This window comes from Lampetra planeri, chromosome 5, assembly GCF_965212315.1.
Source record: "Lampetra planeri chromosome 5, kcLamPlan1.2.h2, whole genome shotgun sequence".
NCBI lineage: Eukaryota > Metazoa > Chordata > Hyperoartia > Petromyzontiformes > Petromyzontidae > Lampetra > Lampetra planeri.
Genome location: NC_136111.1, coordinates 16,249,739 through 16,270,426, shown reverse-complemented (window position 1 = coordinate 16,270,426; position 20,688 = coordinate 16,249,739). Strand labels below are relative to the sequence as shown.

At 51.1% G+C, this 20,688-nt stretch overlaps 1 protein-coding gene and 1 long non-coding RNA gene across 3 annotated transcripts in view; one reads left to right on the top strand and one right to left on the bottom strand.

The window, feature by feature from the left end:
• The first annotated feature begins 1,745 nt into the window (after window positions 1–1,745).
• Window positions 1,746–20,688, top strand: part of LOC144719017 (uncharacterized) — a 72,306-nt gene continuing 53,363 nt past the window's right edge. For both annotated transcript variants that reach the window (XR_013585524.1, XR_013585523.1), the window contains exons 1-2: window positions 1,746–1,914; window positions 5,671–5,751. This is a non-coding gene — a long non-coding RNA (uncharacterized LOC144719017). The remainder of the gene's footprint in view (window positions 1,915–5,670; window positions 5,752–20,688) is intronic.
• Window positions 13,961–20,290, bottom strand: LOC144719012 (uncharacterized). Its single transcript, XM_078594725.1, has 2 exons — window positions 18,905–20,290; window positions 13,961–14,073 (listed from the first exon to the last, which is right to left on the bottom strand). Exons 1-2 carry the CDS (start codon window positions 20,174–20,176, stop codon window positions 14,062–14,064), a joined length of 1,284 nt encoding a protein of 427 aa, XP_078450851.1. The 5' UTR covers window positions 20,177–20,290; the 3' UTR covers window positions 13,961–14,061.

The following is a 20,688-nucleotide window of genomic DNA, read 5'->3' as shown; positions in this document are numbered from 1 at the left end:
GCGTCCTGCAGTCCCTATTGTGCGCTGACCGCGAGCGAAGGAGGCAAATGCCTGGCTGTCATCAATGGGAGTGAAGTCCTGTGGTTCCTCATGAACCGCCGCGTACGCCATCACTGCAGGCCACTGGCATAGGCCAAGGTGGGCCTGACTGCCTTGGGCATCCTTGAGGGATGATAGGTCAACCTCCTCCGTGATGGCCAGGATGACGCCCAACTCTGACGCCAGTGAAAGAAGTCGCTCCAGCGCTAAGGAGTCGGGCGCCACCCTGTCCATCCGGGGGTAGGCCGCCCGACCTAGCGCCAACAGTGCGCTGCGGAAAGCGAGAGGCGACTCGCCCTCCTCCCGCCTCCGCAGCAGGAACTTGCGGCGCGCTAGATGGCAGCTCGAAAATCGCAGCCATCTGAGCGCATGCTTGAGAAAGCGTAGAGCGATCAGTTGGTGGGATGGCGTTGATCATGGCCAGGGAGTCGTCATCCAAGGCCGTTGACAGGGACCTTAGCGCCTCCGCATCCGATCATCCCACTGAAGAATAGGCCGCCTCATAGCGGCTCTAAAAGGCCATCCAGTCCTCTCCCAACGCGGTAAATTGGCGGACTGGAGGCAGGCAGCGACATTTAAATAAATCGTTGCCGACGTCCGGCGCGAGCGGTACCGGTGCGGCGGTCAGCAGCAGATGCACGTCAGCAGAAATGGCACGCAGATGCTGCGTCGCATCTGTGAAGTCGTTGGCAGGAAGCGCCGGCCCGGGAAGAGAATTGGCGGGATCCGCCGATGTCGAAGAGATGGCGGGAACCCCTGCAGCCATGGCCACGTTTTGCTGGAACCCCGCCAAAGACATGCGGGCGACCAGTTGTGCGGCCGATGCGAGCAGCTGGCCGAGCTGTCTGAGTTGGGCGGCGACCTCCTGTTGGCCCTCAGGCGGCGGCGGAAGGAGAACACTTCCGCCCGCCTCCTGCGCTGTCAACAGCGGCGCAGCAGAGCGCATCTCCAGGGTCCCCGACTCTGGGGGTGTCGGAGGGACGACTTCATCGGCTGAATGCGCCGCAGGTACATTCTTCCACTTAGCAGTCGCTTTTGACATGACGCCAGCCAATGTTTACGTCCTTGATGAGTCGGTTCCTCCTCTTGCGAAAGCTCGATGGCCACTTTCGACACCAATGTAGAGCAGGACTTCGTGCCTGGGTATCAAGGATCACACAGATACCAGATTCTGTTCAGGGCATGCCGCCGTTAATTCCTTCTCTCACTCTCTCAACACTTCCCCTTGGTTGCGGGTACTCGCTACCCCCCCCGCACGTCCCTTTCTCCCTCCTCACTTCCCCTCTCTCCAAGCTACCCCGCATGCCTCCGCTACAGCCCCCCTTTCCCCACTCCCTCCGGGACGTCCTTCTCTCTCTCTCTCCATCCTCTTCCGGTCCCCCGCTTTGATCCCCTTCCCTTGGGCTCCTCCTGTTCCATCCCCCTTCCCGCGCTCGCCCCTCATTCGGTGCTTGCGGTACTCCTCTACACTACTATACACTACACTACTATACAAATACACTACCATATACTACACTACTATACACTACACATTGGGCTCTATGGAGGCTCGTTATTAAGCGATTAGTCGTTAACAGGGGTGGTCGTTAAGAGGCGTTTTTCTGTACCAATAAACCTTTAACGTCTACAAAAAAACAACGTGTCCTTAGGCTGCTATCTGTTCTCAGAATTGACGTCATTTCTGCAAAGAGATAGCATCCTGTTCCCAGAAACTACGTGATGCCTCTCCAAACACACCCGCCCCATTCGCACGCTCACTTCATATACGACCACCACGCCAGGTATATAAACAGAGCAGCAACGCTGAGTACCTCGTGAGCTCTTTCTGTCGCCCATACGACCGCCACGGACTCCTGCTGCCAAACCGCTAAAAAGGTAAGCGGCGCTTACACTCTCTTGATACTCAAACGAGTTTAAACTATACACGAGATCACACACACTCTGCTATGAGATTGGTGTCTTTCGAATGACAGTCAAACCAATATTTGGGTTTCAATCGTTGCTTGAAACGCAAAAACTGAAATACGTTTCTGTGCAGTTATTTATGACCGTGTTCAGTTCATTCGTTGATTAGATTTGACATTGCGTTTTTTATTTATTACAACAGCCCCAAGAATTATTTTAAATTTGCATGTACTATATCTGCATGAAGTCCTAGAGAACATGCAATTAGAATTATTTTCTTCGCCGGAGCGATCATCCGCTAGATGTAATGGTTTCCAGAATTCCGCTAGGAGTGTGTGTGTGTGTGCGCTAGCAAATGTGTGTGTGAAAGTGAGTGTGCTTGTGCTCGCATGCCCCCCTGTGTGTGTGTGCATGTGTGGTCATGTAGCATACAGCAAAAATAACCCTCTACCTACTCAGTGGTGCCGGTCGGTAATGCAGTGGTGGATAAGCCATCGGCGGAAGTTCAATTACAATTGGCTGCTCGTAGCCACCATATCAGCCAATGGGGGCTCTGGACGGGTGCAAAGGGCCACTAAACCATGTAAATAATATAGAACTAAGCTTGTGTCAAGGCCCCAGGGGGCCAGGCGTCTGATATCTCCTGGTCAAACTCCATTTGGTGGAGCCAAGAGACTGAACCCACACCCTCGGGGTTTCTCCAAAAGATGTGAAAATCCACTGCTAGTAGCCATGTAGAATGTTTGAACGCTGTCTCCCCAGTGGCGATGTTCACACACCACACCAGTTACTCGTTTGAGGCTGAGTCGACCTAGGGGAGGCCCAGGACCGGTTCAAATAATCGTCACCGGTGTTGGCCGTGAGCGTGAATCGAACTCGGGTCGCCGGGTTCGTAGCGCAGCGCGCTAACCACTACACTACCGCTCCTCCCACACACAAACACGCGCGCGTCCATAGGTACACATACACGCGCTTGCTGCAGACACACACAACTTTCAGGGTGCGTACGGCAGTAAACGACTCAAATAATAAACCAATGCTGCGCGAAGAACGCCTTAGACCTGCAACACATTTGTATTTCACTTTACCCGCGATCAGCAGGCACACTCCGTTACGCTTCCGCACACGGGTCACATGACAGATTTGACGTCACAGCTCACTTGCTGTGCAAAATATATGCATAATACACGGAGGAACAATGTTCCACACTGCCCACCAGGGATTATTTAGCTGTCTGTCTGTCTGACTGTCTGTCTGTCGTGCATAAATAAATATATAATACACACAGCTCTTTGATTGGTGGAGACCTTACAAACAGCTCTTTGATTGGTGGAGACCTACTGCCGGGTACGGAGAGGGGAGGTGCCTACGGGAGGAGGGTCAGGGGAGGGGCCTAAGGAAGGGGGGAGTCAGGTAAACAGCTCTTTGATTGGTGGAGACCTACTGCCGGGTACGGAGAGGGGAGGTGCCTAAGGGAGGAGGGTCAGGGGAGGGGCCTAAGGAAGGGGGGAGTCAGGAGAGGGGCCTGAGGGGGGGGGGGGGTTCAGGGGAGGGGCCTGAGGGGGGGTCAGGGGAGGGGCCTAAGGATATGGGGGGGGGTGCTCAGGGGAGGGGCCTAACAGAAGGGGGGTCAGGGGAAGGGCCTAAGGGAAGGGGGGTCAGGGGAGGGGCCTGAGGATATGGGGGGGTGGTCAGGGGAGGGGCCTAAGGGGGCGATAGTTAAGGGGGCTGTCTGCCTGGCTACCTAAAGTCAAGTTATCTTTTATACATACAGGTACGAACAACAGGTTCCACACTGCCCACCAGGGATTATTTGTCTGTCGTGCACAAATGCGCTGTCCAACCAAGTTCCTACCTGCCCACTCCGAAGGAACGTGTTTGCGCCCCCCCAAAAAAATACAAAAGTATTTTTTTTATATTTTTTGCATGGTGTACAGTCTGGAAAGTACCCACATGGCAAATTTCAAGTTTGTTGCATGTCGGCAAGTACGCTAAACGTTTTGAACAGACACATTCACAAATTTATCACAGTATTACATTTGTTTTATTTATGAGTTTAAAAATGCGTCCCTTTTGTGTTGAACCATACCACATTTTAGAACACTGACCGTATATTCTGGACAATAAAATATTGTAAGTCTGAGCATTTCTTATCGCGCACCATTATGAGTCCAGTCCATCACGAATGCGCACCTATCACACATGTAAACGCTTTGGAACAACACTGTTTTAGTTATCTTGCAAAACTGGCTCTAGCTGATAACTCGTTCCAGGTCTTCGGGCTGGAGACCCCGAAATTGCGCTGGCCATATTGCACAAGGTTCCCACATGGGTACAGCAGATCACCATCGGCCACGGATCGTAGGCGGCGTCGATGTGGGTCTAGTACGCACGAATAGGCAAGATAGGACGGAGCGTATTCATGCAGACTCCTGCAAACGAGTAGGTTCAGTTTGTAAGCAATCATGTTTTGATAGGTAGCCAGTGTAGCTCATCTCGTATCGAAGTCGTGATAGAATCACATTACCACTTCTGAACTATAAGACGAGCTGTAGCGTATAGTGGACGGACATGCACAGCGCTGGAACAACCGAAGATGCTGTTGCAGTTGTCCACATGGCTGATGATGAATGCGTGAACGAGCATGCTCGCTGTCTTGACGGTTAGCCTATAGCACCGTCCGATCAAGCGCCTGATGTGAGCGGCAAACGTCAAGTCATTGTCCACAATAACCCTGAGGCACGTTACCTTATCTGACACTGAAATGTCACGGCCATTTATGTAGATGGACTCACAATTTACTCTTGTGAGCTGATGGTGGGTCCCGAGTGTGATGAATTCAGTTTTGCTCCAGTTTAACCTCAGACTGTTTGACATCATCAAGATGTCTAAGTTGTCAAAGCACGATATCAGACGTGAGACGTGAGACACAAACAAATTGGCTTTTGAGTGAATGTAGAGCTGTATAACGTCGGCATGTGAATGCATGCTGATGTTATGATGATGGGAATGACATGTGCAAACGGTCAATGGAGTGTTCCATGATGAAAACTTTGAAGTTCCAAACTGAAAAGTGCCCTTAGGCGATATTTAAACTAAATTATTCAGGTGATAATCTACCTCTGTATATAAATCCTAAAACGTCACAAATGTAATAAATAGAGTTTCAGTTGAACTTTTCATTGCCCACAATTGGTAAATAATCCTATTTGCTCGGGAACGTGATGCGTCACAAACCACATTCCTGACCACATATAAATGTGAACGTCCTTCTCGAGGCGTTCACTCATCCTCCGTGGCACTTGCTATTTCTTTCACTTCTGAAAAAGTAATCTTTTGCTCCCTTCATGCATTCAATGTTCGTGTTTAATATTACATTTCATTCACCGTTTATGTTAAGGTAACAAGACTATGCCTCACTAAGAATGATATATTCTCTTTCAAAGCTGTGCCAAGAGCATACAAACGATACATTCCTTAGATGCACTCTGACATCTACTCATCTGCGAAGATGGGGATTATCTAGTGACGGTATTGACACTAGAAATGTTAAACTGCAGTAACACTGTAGTGATTCTACATAATTAGGAAAATGCTATATTTTACCTTTTGCTAGCTCAAAAATGGGGTCTCAATTTTTGTGAACGTGTTATTTTTGTTATACATTGTAGTTATATGTAATTATAACTGTATCGTCTTCTGACAATGTTATATTTTATTATACAGTTGTGCAAAGAGTCTGCAAACAACAGCAGACTACCACATCCCTTGGACTCAACGTGCTCTGACATTCCCTCAACTGCTAAGGTAAGGATTAACTAGTCACGATGTTGACTTCTGTCCAGTTATTCTGGAGTTAAACTGCAGTTTCTACATACTATGACTTAAAAAAAACTGTATTTTAACTTTGGGCAACTGAAACATTTAGGGATGTAATATGAACATTTTAATTTTGAACATAAGCACAAGAAAGTGATTACTTTAGTGTTTGTATAGATTCCTTAGCCAATTCAGGCATTATATAAACATTTTATGTAACCAAAATCATCACAATTGTCCCCAAAAATAAGGGCCTCTCCAGAATAACGGGGCTAAAGTGATAGATTAAATTTGGCACCAAAAGTTACGTCTATGATTCAAATTCAATACAAGAATTGTTTATTTGCAACCCACTAAAGGTTTCCCCACACCTTGAGGGTCATGGAATTTGCTTGACCATACTTCACCACACTGATCAGTTAGTATTGGTGAAAGGGACACGGGGGAGCCTTTATTTGCCATTGATGCTAACTTTGGCCAGAAATTGAACTTAGGTAGCCAGATTCATAACACAGTGACCAATTGTACAAATTATTTTGAACATTGGAACATTATTCTTTGGATTATATCTAAACATGTTATAATTGGGCATTTATGAATGCTTTATAAAAACTTGTAAGATTTTATTTATACTATATATTGTAGGCATAATGGTATTTATTATTGTTAATCACATGTTACCTACTATGACATACAGATTGGATATGTTGATGAATTACTGATAGAAAACAATGAACCAAAGCTGAAAAATATACAAAGTCTGACGAGAAGCCTGCTTTGAATTACACCGACTTGAATAAATCATGGATTAGCAAAGCCATACAAGTTAGAGACATTTAGATACGAAGCATTTTTCATAGCTGACCAGCAGTTGCTGGTCGGCAACGGTGGAAAATTACAGATCATGACTTCAGAAAAGTACGCATGGGTACAACATGTCTCTAGGGCGATGGAAATGATTGCCGGTAGTCTAGACTGTTGATGTAGTGGTAGCCAAATGACTGGACATGCCCAAAAGAATGTTCAATGGAGAGATGGAGCGATAAAATCAGCTCGTGTACAGTTGCAAGATGGATGGTTGCATCAGAATCTTTATTTATACTAGAGGAATCAGATAAGCTATGAAGCTTTTTATCACAAATGTCCAGTATGGGAGGGTCAGCAAGTTCCAACAACAAACAATCCAAAAAACTATAGGACTGCAAACTCGAGAAGAAGGTAAGTAAGTTACTAAATATAGGCAAATAAATATTATGTTATAAGTCCGATTTATCAAGCTTGGGCAAGGCAGCAATAACAACAACAAACAGTCCCAGACCAAACCAAGATAACACATAGTCCCTCGATAAAATGGCACATTGACATAGAACTATCAATATACAAGGGTCAAAGTTACAAATGACATTGGCAAATGTGACCATATCCAGCACTAATCTTCTGCTTCAAGATATTTTTAAAGGAAGATTTACGATGTTAAGAGAGCAAACAAGGTCATTCCAAAATATTGGTGCTGTAACGCAAAGGCTTAGCCATCTACTCCAATTCTTGTTCTAGGGATATTTAAAAGGCAATTAAATGGATGTCTTAGGTTTCTTGGGTTTGACAATGGGGATAATGAATTAGATAAGTATAGTGCAGATTTGCCAATAAGGATTTTCTGGATGAACATGGCCCAATGCAGATTTATTTTTGCATAAAGTGACGTGCGGTTGTATTATAAGTAGATGTCACAATGGTGGGTCCTGTATGGTACATCCAGTGAAATTCAAAGAGCAGAATGATGAAGCGGGTTTAGCCTATTTAGTGTTTCATTAGCAGCTAATGTATATGAAATGACTCGAACGACGAACTACTAGGAGCCTATTTTATTTCGACTCAGTAACAACACTAGGTGCGGGCTTCGTGCTTGGTCTTGAAGCTAGTCCCTTTCCTCGAACGTCCCATCCCCTTTTGCTCTCTACTTTTATATCACTCGAGCCCCCTTTCTCGAATGTTCACTCACTGTTTTTCCCCTAGCTAATCCCTGGCCTTCGCCTCTAACGGTTCCCCACCGTCGCCTTTGGGTTCCACTCTGTTTCTTACCTATTCTAGTTCAAACATTTTCTTCCAATCATTTAAAAAGCCTACCTCCCAAACTTTATTTGGAGCTTTCGTGACTGCAGGAATTACTCTTTGGTTCTTTCGGTAAAGTCACGTATAAAGATAAAATAATAAATTAAATACTAGCATACGACGTTTCGATTGCAACACAAGCAATCATCATCAGGTATAAATGAAATAGAAACACAAATCTAGTATACTTAAAAATGTAATGTAATACAACAGAGTCGGATAACATAACAATCAACACCCTACCTGGTTGATTACGTTCTTCCTGAGAATGCTAAATTTGAGAGAGAGATAAAACACAGAACCAGAGACATATAGACATATAGACAGACATATAAGCAGACAGATATCACAGAGATACATAGAGAGAGAACAAACATAGGCACACAGAGAAACCACGCCTCCGTGTCGAGGCCTTAAATAGAGAGGGGGCGCGGGGGCGGAGAGAGAGGGAGGGGGTTAGAGAAATTAGCATGTCAATGAGTAGCACGGTGAGTGGTACGGTGCGAAAGCTTGAAAAATTTAGGAGACAGGGAGAGAGACACACTACATTAAATAACCTAGCAACATTTCGAAATGTAATGTAATGCAACACAGAGTTTTTGAAAAACGTAATCAACCAAGCTATGCGTTAATTGTGTGTTGACCGACTCTTTGTGTTGCATTACATTACATTTCGAAATTTTGCTAGGTTATTTAATTTAGTGTGTCTCTCTCCCTGTTTCCTAATTTGTTCAAGCTTTCGCACCGTACCACTCACCGTGCTACTCATTGACATGTTAATTTCTCTAACCCCCTCCCTCTCTCTCCGCCCCCGCCCTCCCATCTCAAGCTTTTGCACCTTGCCACTCACCGTGCCACTCATGGACATGCTAATTTCTCTAACCCCTCCCTCTCTCTCCGCCCCCGCCCCCTCTCTCTATTTAAGGCCTCGACACAGAGGCGTGGTTTCTCTGTGTGCCTATGTTTGTTCTCTCTCTATGTTTCTCTGTGATATCTGTCTGCTTATATGTCTGTCTATATGTCTCTGGTTCTGTGTTTTATCTCTCTCTCAAATTTAGCATTCTCAGGAAGAACGTAATCGAACCAGGTAGGGTGTTGACTGTTATGTTATCCGACTCTCTGTTGTATTACGTTACATTTCTAAGTATACTAGATTTGTGTTTCTATTTCATTTATACCTGGTGATGATTGCTTGTGTTGCAATCGAAACGTCGTATGCTAGTATTTAATTTATTATTTTATCTTTATACGTGACTTTACCGAAAGAACCAAAGAGTTAAGCCTACCTCTCAACCAATCGCCGTGGAGGCCTCTTTCCGCCAATCGGAGACATTGGCCTACTTTTGAATAACTGTTTGGCTGCACATTGGCTTGAGGCGAGTGCTTGTTAATTTTGGTCAATATATACACAGCATCACAATAGTCAAACAGTAGTAGAATGATAGCTTCAACAATTTGCATGAGCAAACTAATGGGAATACAATGTTGGTTTATACATGAAAAAACACATTTTGTATTTTCTTTGAGATCTGATCAATTTGAGATTGGAATGTAAGTTTTGAATCAGTCAGAAACACCAAGTATTGCAAGCACTCCGTTTGTTCAATTATGTTGTTTCTGATATATGTAATTAGTAAAGGGATGAAACTGGATTTTTATTTGAAGAAAAGAGCATGATCTTTGTTTTTAAAGATTTAGGGGCAATTTTAATGATATCTAGCGGGAAATACCCAGCGTTGCCCAGGGGAAAAATATATTTCAAAACTTATCTTAAAAACATAACATATACATACACACTCTTTGGTTATTTCAGTAAAGTCACGTAGAAAGAAAATAAATTAAATAATATAATACGACGTTTCGATTGCAACACAAGCAACCGTCATCAGGTAGAACTAAATTTGAGAGAGACAAAACACAGACACGGAGACACACAGACAGACACACAAGCAGAGAGAGACAACACAGACACACAGAGAGAGACACAACATAGAGAGAGAAATAGTTTGAGAAAACAAAATTTAGCAAATCTTTTGGGAATGTAATGTAATGCAACACAGAGAGTCGGCTAACACACAGTTAACGCATAGTCTGGTTGATTACGATCTCCAAAGATAGCTAAAAATAGAAGTTAAGTTAGTAATTTCTGCAGTCATGAAAGCTTCAAATCAAGTTTGAACCACCTCCACGGGGAGGATGGGGGGTTGTTTCTCTCTGTGTGTGTGTCTGAGGATGTAAGTCTTGTGTCTCTGTCAAATTTCACACAACTTCAAATTTAGCAATCTTTGGAAACCGTAATCAACCAGGCTATGCGTTAACTGTGTGTTAGCCGACTCTCTGTGTTGGATTGCATTACATTTCCAAAAAAATTCTAAGTTTGTTTTCTCTAACGGCCTATTTCTCTCTCTAAAATTTACCAGGCTCTCATAGGTCCATTCGCTCTTTCTCTCCCCCGGCCGCTTCGGGGTAGATTTCCACACATCTCTCTGTATGCCTCTGTTTGTCAAATTTCACACTTAACTTCTATTTTTAGCTATCTTTGGAGATCGTAATCAACCAGGCTATGCGTTAACTGTGTGTTAGCCGACTCTCTGTGTTGCATTACATTACATTTCCAAAAGATTTGCTGAATGTTTTCTCAAACTATTTCTCTCTCTAAAATGTGCCAGGCTCTCATAGGGCCATTCGATCTTCTTTCCCTCGGTTGCTTCGGGGTGGATTAATTGACATGCTCATTTCTCTGCTCCAGCAAACTCACCTCTCTCTCTGCCCCCTTCGCCCCCTCTCTCTCTCTATTTAAGGCCTCGACACAGAGGCATTGGGTCTCTGTGTGTCTATGTGATGTGTCTCTCTCTGTGTGTCTGTGTTGTCTCTCTCTGCTTGTGTGTCTGTCTGTGTGTCTCCGTGTCTGTGTTTTGTCTCTCTCTCAAACATAGTTCTACCTGATGACGGTTGCTTGTGTTGCAATCGAAACGTCGTATTCTATTATTTAATTTATTTTCATTCTACGTGACTTTACCGAAAGAACCAAAGAGTAATTCCTGCAGTCACGATACCTTCAAATACAGTTTATATACATACACAAATACTAAGCTACTGTGAAAGCCTGGCGTGCCGTTTGTCTGTCCATTTGTCCGTCAACAAAATTATAAGAGGCTTGCGGATGTCCAAAAAGTTATAGAAAGTGGGGGGCAAATAGTTGACCTAAAAGGTTTCCGAAAATTGTCGACCCCCGTCCCCCCCTTAAAAAATATCTTTACCCCCGCTTAGGCATATATACCTACACACCCTACATACAATAGAGTGAGTAGTGTCTCGTGACTCTATAATAGTGTTGCGCCATAACAAGGCGCTGTAGGTCGCTTTACCTGCCACCACGCTCACGGGCCGACAGGGGGCAGCCGAGAGAAAGAACGAGGTGTGTAGGGGTTGACCGAAGGTAACCCCCCCCCTGGGTGGCCCGTGACCGGAGGTTGACACCCCAGACCCCCAAGGGCTGGGGGCTGGGGCGGATAAGGGCCACCCACCGATTTAGACCCTTTAAGATTTTAAACCCTTTAAGTCCTTTCCAGAACCTACCAGACATTTCTGGAAGGCTCTGGAGAGAGGGTGATTAGGGGAGGGGTAAGCCCCGACCTGGGGATAAAAGCCAGCCCTCTGAACGGGTCTGGCAGTGTTCACCAACTCAAGCCTGAAGACGTCCGAAGACCTGAAGACTGGACCAGCACCCTGGGACCCTCGACCGAGGCTCTTGTCAGAGCCGGGTTGTAGCAGACCGGTGGTGGGACCCGTATCCTGGCTGGGTCATGTTGGTCTAGCCCAGGGGTCTGCAACCTTTAAGACATAAAGAGCCACTTGGACCCGTTTCCGAAGGAAAAAATAAACTGGGAGCCGCAAAACCATTGCAACTATTAAAACAAATATAACACTGCATATATTGTTTCTTACCTTATTGCTATATACAGGATCGTGCAGTCAGCTGTCAATCTGAATAAAAAAATGACTTTTTCACTTAACAATGTAAAATATATTTTTGCAAATTAATAGCTAAATTACCTGGTTAATGGGATTTTTGCTCCTGAACCTCAGTGCACAGTGTCTGCACATCAGGGCTGTAAGACGTCACCTTCATTTTCACACAGGCTTGCAAGCTGTCATCTGTGAGACGTGATCGATGTTTGTTTTTAATATAGTTCATGTTGGAGAAGACCTGCTCACATACATGTGTGGAGCCGAAGATCGACAGGACTCCAAATGCATACTTTTTCATGTTTATATAAGTGTTGGGGATGGCATTCCATGTTTCGAATACAAGTTTGTCCTGTTTGGGAAGGTTTTCAATATCACTCCATTTATGATTCTGAGCCAGAATGGCCTTCTGACGGGCAACATCCTCAAGAGTAGCGGTCAAGCATTTGAACTTGGACACCCATATATCTTTGTCGGCTATATCGGCCAGTTCCATCTCAAGATCAGGTTGACTTACACCTGCAAATGCAGTCATATTCAATAGGGATGGATCGATCGCCAGGGGAGTGACAGGGAAGGATAATGTCGTTTTTTCCTCTCTGAACTCACAGAATCGTTTCCCAAACGAACTTTGCATTGTGGTGATTGCAGACTTGAAATATTCCAAATTTATCGTATCATGACTTTGTTTGAACTCTCTCAAAGAGGGAAAGTGAGACAGTGTACCTCTCTGTAAATCTTTGACAAACACTGTCAACTTGCGCTCGAATGCCAAAACCTCCTCCAGCATGTGCAGGGCTGTGCCTCCTTTCCCCTGAAGGGTTGTATTTAGCGTGTTTAGATGTGCTGTCATGTCTACCATAAAATGTAATTTTTCCAGCCACTCTGGCTGTTCCAGCTCAGCAAAGGTGAGCTCTTTGCTGCCCAGGAAGGTTTTTACTTCTTCCAAACATGTGACAAAGCAACGGCAACGTTATTGCCTGTCACCGGGCGGGCAGTGTGGAGCGGAGCGGCGACCTGTCAGCAGCGGCAACGCCAGAGCAGGTGTCACAGTGCGCCTCCTCCCCTCGCTAGCATCCGCCCCGGAGCCGCGGTCAAGGTTCAAAAGAGCCGCATGCGGCTCCGGAGCCGCAGGTTGCCGACCCCTGGTCTAGCCTCTCTTCACGGCCGTGGCAAGGGACCTGTGTGTAGCATAGCCCGGGGTGTGTAGGACACACTAGAAGGGAGGCTGTACCTCCCTTAGGCTATCAGGTTGAAGGGGCCGTACCCCTTCGTGTTACAGTTGCTGTCCGTTGAGTCTGTTGTAATAAACACGTTGCTTCCAGACGACGTCTCCCTGAAGTTAGTTATACACACAACAGTAGTATCTGACTCTACAGTAGTATCTGGCTCTACAGTAATATCTACTGACTCTATAGTAGTATCTTTCTATAGTAGTATCTGCTGACTCTGTAGTTGTATCTACTGATTGTACAGTAGTATCAACTGAGCCCAATAGTAGCTACTGACTGTATAGTAGTATCTACTGACTGTAGAAATAACTACTGACCATAGTAGTATTTACTGACCCTACAGTAGTATCTACCGACTCTAGTAGTATTTACTGACCCTACAGTAGTATCTACCGACTCTAGTAGTAACTACTAACTCTATAGTCATATCTGCTGACTCTATAGTAGTGTAGAGAGGAGCCGACACGAGATTGCAGGGGTCTCGTCCTTTATTCCTTTCCTTCCATTCACACCTGTCGCCAGCCGTCCCAATCCCGTTCCCCCAAAAGGCCCCCCTTTCCCGCCCGTTCTCTCCTTATATCACCTCGATCACCCCTCCCCCTAACCCATCTATTGGTGGGAATCCTTCCCCTGACACCCCTACATCACCCCCCCCCCCCGGAGAAAAAATAACCGTCCTCGGTTCTGCCTCCCCCATGGACCATTTAAGTCTCCCCATGCCTCCCACCACTGACAGTGACGACAGCCCTTACCCCCCCCCACAACCATACAATGCAATATAACACAACAAATCAATTGCGCGGCCTGCCCAGGTCTCCAGCCAGCATCCCGTAACAGCCCGGACATCCACAGGCAGCAGATGACCGTGGCGGCCCCCTCCTTCGAAGGCCCTCTCGTCGCGGTCCCTGGTTCGGTGGTGCCGGTGTCGCCTTGCCTGGCGCCGCTGTCTCTCCGGCCCCCGCTCGTGCCGCCGCTCCGTCAGGCCTCACATGGGGTGCTGTAGGTGACAAGGGAACACAGGGCACCGAACCCCCTGCCGGTCGGCGCGTGGTGGTCGGCGACCTTGGCCTGGGTAGGGATGATGATGATGTTGGCAGTGATGTTGGTGGTGATGTTGGTGAAGATGACGGTGGAGAGATGTATGGCTTAAGGCGGGTGGGGTGTACAAACCATCGTCGCTTACCCAGTTGGACCTGGACGCACTGCGGTCGGAGTGCTTTGATGACCTCGACCGGCCCTTTCCAGGGTCGGTGCAGCTTTGGTGAGAGGCCAACCGGCACCTGAGGACAGTGTAGCCATGCCTGGTCCCCGACTTTAAAGGGCTTGGCTGTCACTGTCCTCTCCCGTATCCGTACATTACTCTCTTGGCTCGCGGCCGATGCGGCCTCCGCTGCTTGGCGGGCCTCTCTCAAATAAATGAGGGAGGTCTTTAGTGCCTTCGGCCATGCGTCGGCTCTTGCCGGAATGTCCGTCAGCTGCACCTCAATAGGCGGAACGGGATCCCGTCCGTACATCAGGAAAAACGGCGAGAACCCCGTCGCCGCGTGTGGGGCCACCCTGTACGCCGCTAAGACCGATGGAATGTGGAGGTCCCAGTCGGAATGGTTTTCGTCCACCACTTGGGACAGCATGGCCGCTATGGTGCGGTTAAGCCGCTCTACCATCCCATCGGTCTGGGGATGATATGGAGATGTTCGGACCTTTTTAGTGCCCAGGATAGAGCAGACGTCCTTCAATAGCTGTGAGGAGAAATTCCTGCCCTGATCCGTGAGCAACCGCTCCGGTGCCCCCTTATCAAGGACATAGCCTCCCACGAAGGCATCGGCGATGGTCTGTGCCGTTTGGTCCGGGAGGGCCCACGCCATCGGCCACCTCGTGCAGTACTCGACTCCGACCAACAGGTATTTATTTCCCCGTGGCGTGACCGGCAGCGGTCCCAAGATGTCCAACGCAACCAATTCGTTGACCCTGGTCACCGTGATGGGCTGTAGGGGCGCCCGGCTTACCCGGGGTGGCGGCTTTCGCCGCGCACATTCGACGCAGGTAGCGACCCATCGATGCACGTCAGCGGTCATACCTGGCCAAAAGTACCGACCCTGTAATGTGTGCAGTGTCTTCCGCCCTGCCAGGTGCAGCAGCTGGCGGCCGTGTACGTCCATAACCAATTGTTGACGCAGCGACTCCGGAACTACCAGGCATCGCCGGCGCCCTGTCGGGTCCCATCGCATGAGGAGATCCTCCCATACGATGAACTCCTCCCCCCCTGCCTCTGCTGAGGCGCGTAGTGTTCGCAGTGGGGCTTCCTCCAGCTGTAGCCGTCTCCAATCGTCCAAGGTCAGCCCCAGGTCGTGGTCGGTCAGCTGGACCTCACCCTGTGCGCCCTCCGCCGTGCGTACAGGAGCGATGACCGTCCCCTCCGGCCTCGCCTCCTTGCAGCGTGCCCCGCCTGTGGTGCATGCACAAGGGCCCTGGGGCACCAGTCGGGACAATGCGTCTGCGTTGGCATGTCTGGTCCCTTTGCGGTGCACTACTTGGTACCTGTACTCCTGCAGGCGTTCTATCCATCTGGCCAGCTGGCCCGAAGGCTGGTCGATGCGGAGCGAATACTGCAAGGCCGCGTGGTCAGTGCGGACCGTAAATTTGCGACCATACAGGTAGGGTCGGAATTGCTGCACAAAGTGAACGACTGCCAGGAGTTCCCTACGTGTGACGCAGTAGCGCTGCTCCGCTGATGAAAGCACGCGACTACCATAGGCGATAACCACCTCCCGACCCTGCTGGACTTGCGACAAAACACTGCCGATGCCCACATCGCTGGCGTCCGTGTCCAGGATAAAGGGGAGGCCAAAATCCGGAAAGGCCAATGGTGGTGCATCTGTCAGACGTGAGCGCAGCTGCTGGAATGCCTCTTCCTCCAGAGGGCCCCAATAAAACCTCTGGTTCTTCGCCGTCAACACGTGCAAGGGCTTGGCAATGGTTGCGAAGTTGGGCACAAACCGGCGGTAGTAAGAAACGAAACCCACAAACCGGCGTACCTCCGGAACCGTTGTGGGAACAGCCCAGGCCCTCACGCAGGCCGTCTTTTCCGGGTCTGTAGCCACTCCCGACTCACTGACGACGTGGCCCAAGTAGCGTACCGACGACTGCATAAGGTGGCACTTCGACGGCTTGAGCTTCAAGTTCGCGTTCCGGAACCGCAGGAACACCTGACGCAATCGGTCAATGTGTTCCTCGAATGATCGGCTGAAAACAATGACGTCGTCCAGGTAGATGAGGCACGTTTCCCATTGGAGGCCTGCCAAGGCCAACTCCATTATGCGTTGGAACGTTGCCGGCGCCGTCTGGAGGCCCATAGGCAGGCAGTTGAACTCGAACAGGCCCTGTGGTGTCCGGAATGCTGTCTTAGGCCGGGAGTCCGCGTCTAGTGGGACCTGCCAGAACCCGGACAACAAATCCAGCGTACTGAAAAATTTTGCTCCCGCCAGTGCATCCAATGAGTCGTCGATACGTGGTAGGGGATATGCGTCGGCCAGCGTGACGGCATTGAGGCGTCGGAAGTCCACACAGAATCTCAGTGACCCATCTGACTTCTTGACTAGGACCACCGGTGCCCCCCAGGGACTCGAGGATGGAGAAATTATGTCGGCCCGCAGCATCTCCTGCACCGCTTGTTGAATGTGCCCTTTTTCCATTGGGCTCATTCTATATGTGTTTTGGCGCAGGGGTGCGGCATCTCCCGTGTTGATGTGGTGCTGTGACAGATTTGTGCGCCCTAGGTCGAACGGTCCCCGGCTGAACACGTCCGAGAACTCCTGCAATAACGAGTGCAGCTGCTGTTTCTGGTCGGGCGGCAATCCCGGCTCAGGCCCCGCCAGCTGGTCCATCCACGATTTGGCCCCTCTGTCCTCGGACTGGCTGATGCTGCCTACAAGCTCGGGCTCTGTCCCTGGGGCTCCTAGTGACAAGGGACTAACGTGGGCCAGAACTGTTCCCTCCTGCACCGTCGCTGTTCTATCGGAGGTGTTCAGCACCTGAATGAACAGATGCTGGTTCCTCTGTACAATAGTTTCGGCCCCCACCAGCGCATGACGATCCATGGCCGCTGACGCCGGAGACACCAGGATGGGTGAGTCTGGTCGGGCTGTCACGAGGGGGGACCGATATTGCAGCGGAACCAGCATCTGGGCTGCCGGGGGAATGGAGACAGACTTACTGACCAGAGCCTGCACGTAGGGTACACCCCGGCTGGCCCCCTCCGCCTTTAGGAAATGGAGATGCGTTCCCTGGACTTCCACCCGCCCATTGGCCAGATCGATTTTCATTGGCATCCGCCTCAGAAAGTCCGTCCCCAACAGGCAGGGTACGGGCAACGTTGCGGAGACAAGGATGGGTCCTGCTACCGAAAGCTGCCCAATCTGTATCGGGGCTTCAACCTGGCCCAGGAAGCCCATGCTGCCTCCATTTGCTGCAATGAACGTTGTCTTGACGGGGACTAAAGGTCGGATTTTATCCGGCAGCATCTCATGCATGGTGCTCGAGATGATCGTGGCTGATGCCCCCGTATCGACCAAGATACGTGCCGACACTCCCGCGATTTCACCGACCAGGACCGAGGTTCCTGACGTGGCCGCTACCACCCGCCTTGCCAGCTTCCTCCATTGTGTGGCTGAGTCCGGCCACTGACCAGGCGGCGTCTCGTTATCCTGTGGTGCATGGTGAAATGATGGGGGATGGGTGTGGATGGACTGAAGATGGGGTTCCTCCCTTTGGAGTGCGTCACAGCAGGGTGAACGCGCCCTTGTTACATAGTGTGGGCTTACCCCTGGGTTGCGGGCTGGGCTCTCTATCTAGTGCAAATTGCCCCCCCTAGGTGACGTAGGATGGGCCCCCCTTGTGGTGTGGGGGGGCCCCCCCATTGTAGGGGGCGGTGGGGACTGGGGGGTGGGCCTTCCCGTGAGCCCCTCCCTTTCCTTTGTCACGGGGGCGTGGTCCCCCTGGTTCCGTCTCGCTCTGTCGCAAAGCGGTGGTGAGGCGGGTCGTGGAATTGCTCCAGGGCGCAATGTCAATCGTGTGGGCTGCCTCCGCCCCCGGGCCGTTGCCCCTGGCAACTCGCCGGCGTTGCAGGTAACTGGTGACGTCACGCCCGCCGGCGACGTCACGCCCGCCGGTGACGTCACGCCCGCCCGCGAACCCACGCCCGCCCACGAAACCACGCCCACCCGCGACGTCACGCCCGCCCGCGAAACCCCGCCCGCCCGCGAAACCACGCCCACCCGCGACGTCACGCCCGCCCGCGAACCCACGCCCGCCCGCGAAACCACGCCCGCCCGCGACGTCACGCCCGCCCGCGAAACCCCGCCCGCGCGCGACGTCACGCCCGGCATCGACGTCGCTGCCGGCCGCGACGTCACTTCCGCCCGCGACGTCACCTCCGCCCGCGACGTCACCTCCGTCCGCGACGTCCCTCCCGGCGTCGGCGCGACTCCCGGCGCGGTCCCCGGCCTCGGCGCGATCCCCGACGCGGTCCCTGGCCCCGGCGCGATTCCAGGCGCGGTCCACGGCCCCGGCGCAATTCCCGGCGCGATCCGCGACACCACTTCCGACCGCGACGTCACTTCCGGACGCAACGTCACGTCCGTTCGCGACGCCACTCCGGGTCGCGATGCGACCACAGGCCCCGGCGCTATCACCTTCCCCCGACCAGAACAGCGGGGACCGGGAAACGACACCACCGGCGCCCACCCCGAGGAGACTCCCGGTGAGTTCGCGGCGTCGGAATTGTAATTACCCGGCCCGCCCGAGAGGCCGGGTGGGACGGCGTCACTCGCCTGGCTCCTGTCGGCGTTCGGCCCCGGCAGGTTCCAGGTGACGTTGGCGGCCTCCGGCTCCGTGCGGCACCCCCTCGCCACATGCCCCTCGCGACCACAACGGTGGCAGACCCACGGGGCGTTGCGTCGGGGGGGCTCGGCGCGATGTTGTAGAGGCGGCTGCCAGCGACGCGGCGGCTGGTCCCTCTGCTCCGCCAGTCCCCGGATCGCCGCGTACACCTCCCGCAGCGATGGCTCCGTCTCAGACGTCGGCGGTCCGTCTCCAGATGCCCCACCGGCAGCCTGTGGTGACGGTGCAGGTTCGGCGGTTAGTGTCGCTGGACCAAGTAGCGCCGCGGCAACGGCTCGGCTGTTCCCCCCCGCCGCGCCAGCCACCGGGCCCACGGGTGGCGCCCGGCCCATGACCTGCTCGTGGGCTTGGATGGTCCGGGCAGCCCACAGCGAGGTGCGTTCTTCCGGCGTCACTACGGGCATTACAACGCCGGCGCGGCAAGCGTAGGCGATGAGGTGCTCGACCACGAGGTCCTCGAGCGCTTCTTCAGCCAGGCGAGGGAAAGCTCTCCTCGCCAACACGAGCAGCGCCCGCCTGTAGGCTAAAGGGGATTCTTTAGCCCCTCGCTGGCGATCCTGGAACCGTTTAAAGGCTCCTTCCGCCGGGCAATAGATCTCCCCCAAAGCCTCGTAGGCCGCCTGTAGCGTGGACTTGCTGTGCGAGGGAAGGGAGGTGTAAGAGGAGAGTGCTTCTTTGCCCAGAACAGATGGCAGCGCTCGTAGGGCCTCTTCGTCTGTCCACTCGAGAGCGTGGAAGGCAGCCTCGAATCGGCGGACAAACTCCTCCCAATCTTCTTCCTCAGCCACAAACTTGTCGACGGGCCCCAGCCGACGCGGCCGTCCGGCCACCTGCTCTCCGTGTTGGGTGTTTAGCCCTGGGGGTTTTGGCGGGAGCGGCGGCGGCTGGCGTGACGAGGTTGGTTGCGGCTCCTGCCCGGCCGGCTGGTCGGCGTCCGGTTCCCGTGGCCTCTCCTCCCGTAGTACGCGTGGGGGTGGGGGTCCCGGTGCCGGCGGGCCCCCCATAGGGAGCCTCTGCAAGAGCTCCTGGAGCGCCCTCTCCACGCGGGCCATGCGGTCCTCCATGCGATCCTCCAGGCGATCCGGGCCCCCTTCTGCTGCTTCTGACAGCAGGCCCCCTTGTTGCCCAGGATGTGAAGGATCCCCGGCCCCTGCTTCCTCCTCCCTCGGCTCCCTCCCGCGAGGATTCTTCTTTGTAGCCATTAGGATCCCACCGCTGCCACCAAATGTAGAGAGGAGCCGACACGAGATTGCAGGGGTCTCGTCCTTTATTCCTTTCCTTCCATTCACACCTGTCGCCAGCCGTCCCAATCCCGTTCCCCCAAAAGGCCCCCCTTTCCCGCCCGTTCTCTCCTTATATCACCTCGATCACCCCTCCCCCTAACCCATCTATTGGTGGGAATCCTTCCCCTGACACCCCTACAGTAGTATCTGCTGACCGTAGTAGCAACTACTGACTGTAGTGGTATCTACTGACCCTATAAGTAGTATATACCGAGACTATAGTAGTAACTAATAACTCTATAGCAGTATCTGCTGACTCTATAGCAGTATCTGCTAACTCTATAGTCGTATCTACCGACTCTGCAGCAGTATATACTGACTGTAGTGGAATCTACTGACTGTAGGATTATATACTGACTCTATAGTAGTAATTCTAGATTTGAAGCTTTCGTGACTGCAAGGATTCATACTCTTAGTTCTTTCGGTAAAGT

Bases quoted from the DNA above. Each gene is read 5' to 3' on its own strand.
- LOC144719012 (XM_078594725.1), bottom strand. From the start codon at position 20,176: ATGGCTACAAAGAAGAATCCTCGCGGGAGGGAGCCGAGGGAGGAGGAA.